The 2,819-nt window shown below is 38.1% G+C and overlaps 1 protein-coding gene across 1 annotated transcript in view; it reads left to right on the top strand.

Annotated features, from left to right (window-relative positions):
- The first annotated feature begins 337 nt into the window (after positions 1-337).
- Positions 338-2,819, top strand: part of LOC135213414 (spermine oxidase-like) — a 25,987-nt gene continuing 23,505 nt past the window's right edge. The window contains exons 1-3 of the mRNA XM_064247379.1: positions 338-616; positions 975-1,023; positions 2,146-2,300. Of these exons, the coding sequence (XP_064103449.1) occupies positions 553-616; positions 975-1,023; positions 2,146-2,300 (268 nt within the window). The 5' untranslated portion in view covers positions 338-552. The remainder of the gene's footprint in view (positions 617-974; positions 1,024-2,145; positions 2,301-2,819) is intronic.

Raw genomic sequence — 2,819 nt, forward strand, 5'->3', positions numbered from 1 at the left:
TCGATCATGAGTCACGGTCTCGTTTTGTTGATTGGACGATCCGCGGAAGATTCTATGGAAAGTAACAGGGAGTGTTCATTTCACGTAACTTCCGCAGGCCATGTTTTGGCTGTATATTTTGAAGATTATCCTTTAGATTTATGGATGGATTTGTAAATTAAAGATCTTTAAAATAAGAAACGTTTCACTTAAGCCTTCGCATGTAAAACCAGTGCGTATATTTGAGATCAAAATAAAGCGATTACAGTTGCAAACGAGCCATGTCAACTCTTGTCTCCTCTGACATACTTCACCGCCCTCAGCAAAACTACGAAATCATGCAATGACGTACACGAGCTCATCGTGTTTCCTACTTTGCTTAATTTTACATTTGGCTGCTTCACAAGATTTAAAGGCGTAGGCCAGTTAAGCACCGATATAAGAGGGTCCTCTTGACTTTGGTTGTGTCCAGTGCCAGTCATTCCCTCACGGAAGTCACTTTGTGCGTCCCGGCAAATAACAGTTTTTTTCGGCTCCGGAGTCGATCTACATAATCGAGATAACAGAAGACGCATGGCACTATTTAGAGAGATCTCTTGCTTCGCTTTTCTCGTTCTGGGATTTATTTTCGAGGCAGGTATGTCGTCACATTTTGTATCGTTATTTATTTCTTAGTGATTTATGAAAATTAAATAAGTACAGGAAAGGTTTTGAAAATAATAGAAAGGAAAGAACATTGATAACTATCTGTTTAACATTTTTTTGAAAATAGATATAACTCTGATACTCATTTTATGCCATAAAAAATTATAACCTTCGCTCTGCTAACAAGTATCAAGTGGGCTATACAAATGTTTGAATGAATACACACATACACACATACACACACGCTGTAAAAAGTCTGGGTAGAGTAATGGCGTTGTTAAAGTTGAGAGGAAGGGAGAAAGAGAGAGAGAGAGAGAGAGAGAAATAATGCGCTATATAACCAATTTCAGCTGGGGAAGACCATCCATGCGACGGAATCATCGGTGATACTAATAACTGGTAAGTAACAAACTAAACCTTCAGTTAATCGTCCCTAATTATCAATACTTTGTAATTTAATGTCTAGATTTCACATTTCCGTTTTACTTAAAATATAGATGATAAATAGTACCAAGTGTTCAGGACCTAAAGAATTAAATTTGGTTGCTCTTTAAATGTCTTATATTTCCTTGTAATTAATTCCCTTTCTTTAATTGCCTGATTTCTTTGTCTTGTTCAACTAAATAAAAGTTCACGAATTCAGTGTACCTAAAGAAACTATATACTACAACAGTAGCAATGTCACGGCATTTTTCATGAACAAACACCTAGAAAAACTCATGTAATGAAGTTTCTTATAACGCAAAATACCATTGTCCTTTTCTTCAGTACTTCAGAAACAAAATTCTGCAGGCATCGGCCCTTTCATCACAATTAATGGAATACTATCCCACCAGATAGTCAATTGCATTTTATTCTATGCTAAATACTTCATGCATTAATAGATAGATGTGTGTGTGTGTGTGTGTGTGTGTGTGTGATGTGTAGGTTTCAGCATAACTCTGAAATGCACTGAACAATTTCAACCAAACTTGGCGCATATGACTTACCATCTAGAAAAGAATACTGTGGGGGTTAGACATCACAGGCACCAAAGGGGGTGATATGCAAAAATAACTGAAAACGACAGGTAGAGTCTAATCCACAGTTTTTAAGGTCGCTGAGATGAATAGTGATACTCCCGATGCCCTTTAAGACCAAATTCGGCTCTGATAGGAATGGGGGTTTGGGAAGGGGTGAAATGTAAAATGTCAAAATACTTGCCAATGTAATTGAAGCAACTATCTTAAATCTTAACAGGAGAGAGAGAGAGAGAGAGAGAGAGAGAGCTAGGGAAGAGAAAGAGAAAGAGAAAGAAAGAGAGAGAGAGAGAGAGAGAGAGAGAGAGAGAGAGAGAGAGAGAGATAGTTTATCAGTAGTCATTCAGAGCTTTCCCAGGTAGTGCCAGGTTGGTCAGCTAATATGAATAACAAGGGCTATGGCAATGCCCTTGACATCTCTAATCCAATGCAGTAAGTCATAGCTGACTTCAAGGGACCCTTCTGGTGGACCTAATCTTGGATACTTCCCCTGATAATTAAGGATTAGATCAGCGAGGAGGACGAACGTGGTTGTGATAGGTGGTGGCGCTGCTGGTCTCACGGCTGCTAAAACCCTCATACAGAATCAAGCGGGCGATGTTCTCCTCTTAGAGGCTCAGGACTATTTGGGAGGACGCGTCAAGACTATCAGAGAAGGTAAGGGAACGGAACTGTTTGGATTATTATCAGATTGGTAAACAAAAGACGGAAATATTCTATTTGCGATTCCCTTGAAATATTACGTTAATAAATGATAATTCAAGCATTAAAACAGTGCACAAATTATGGTCGATATCTCTTCTTTAAAATCTTAGCTTTGAATCAGCGAAATCGGTGCATTAATTTAGTCCAAGAATACGAATAAATATATATCAGTGAGAGCCCCAGATTTATACGACAACTTTGATTTATGACTCGCAATGGAAATGATATGGTTCTTAATGCACAAATTGCTGAGTAGAGCAGGACAATAAAGAACAATTTATTATTGGCCAGCGGGAAGGCCGAAGGGTGAAGGAATGCTTTTAACATCCACATTAATTTATGACGCTGAAGTACGACCTATTTTCGTGAGTCCACCTCGTCGTTGCCAACAGTTTTCCCATGAAAATTGAAAGTAATTTTATTCTATTGAAAGCACATTTGCTATTACGTAAATAGCAAATAACGGTAAAT

The sequence above is a fragment of the Macrobrachium nipponense genome, chromosome 42, assembly GCF_015104395.2.
Source record: "Macrobrachium nipponense isolate FS-2020 chromosome 42, ASM1510439v2, whole genome shotgun sequence".
Taxonomy (NCBI): Eukaryota; Metazoa; Arthropoda; class Malacostraca; order Decapoda; family Palaemonidae; genus Macrobrachium; species Macrobrachium nipponense.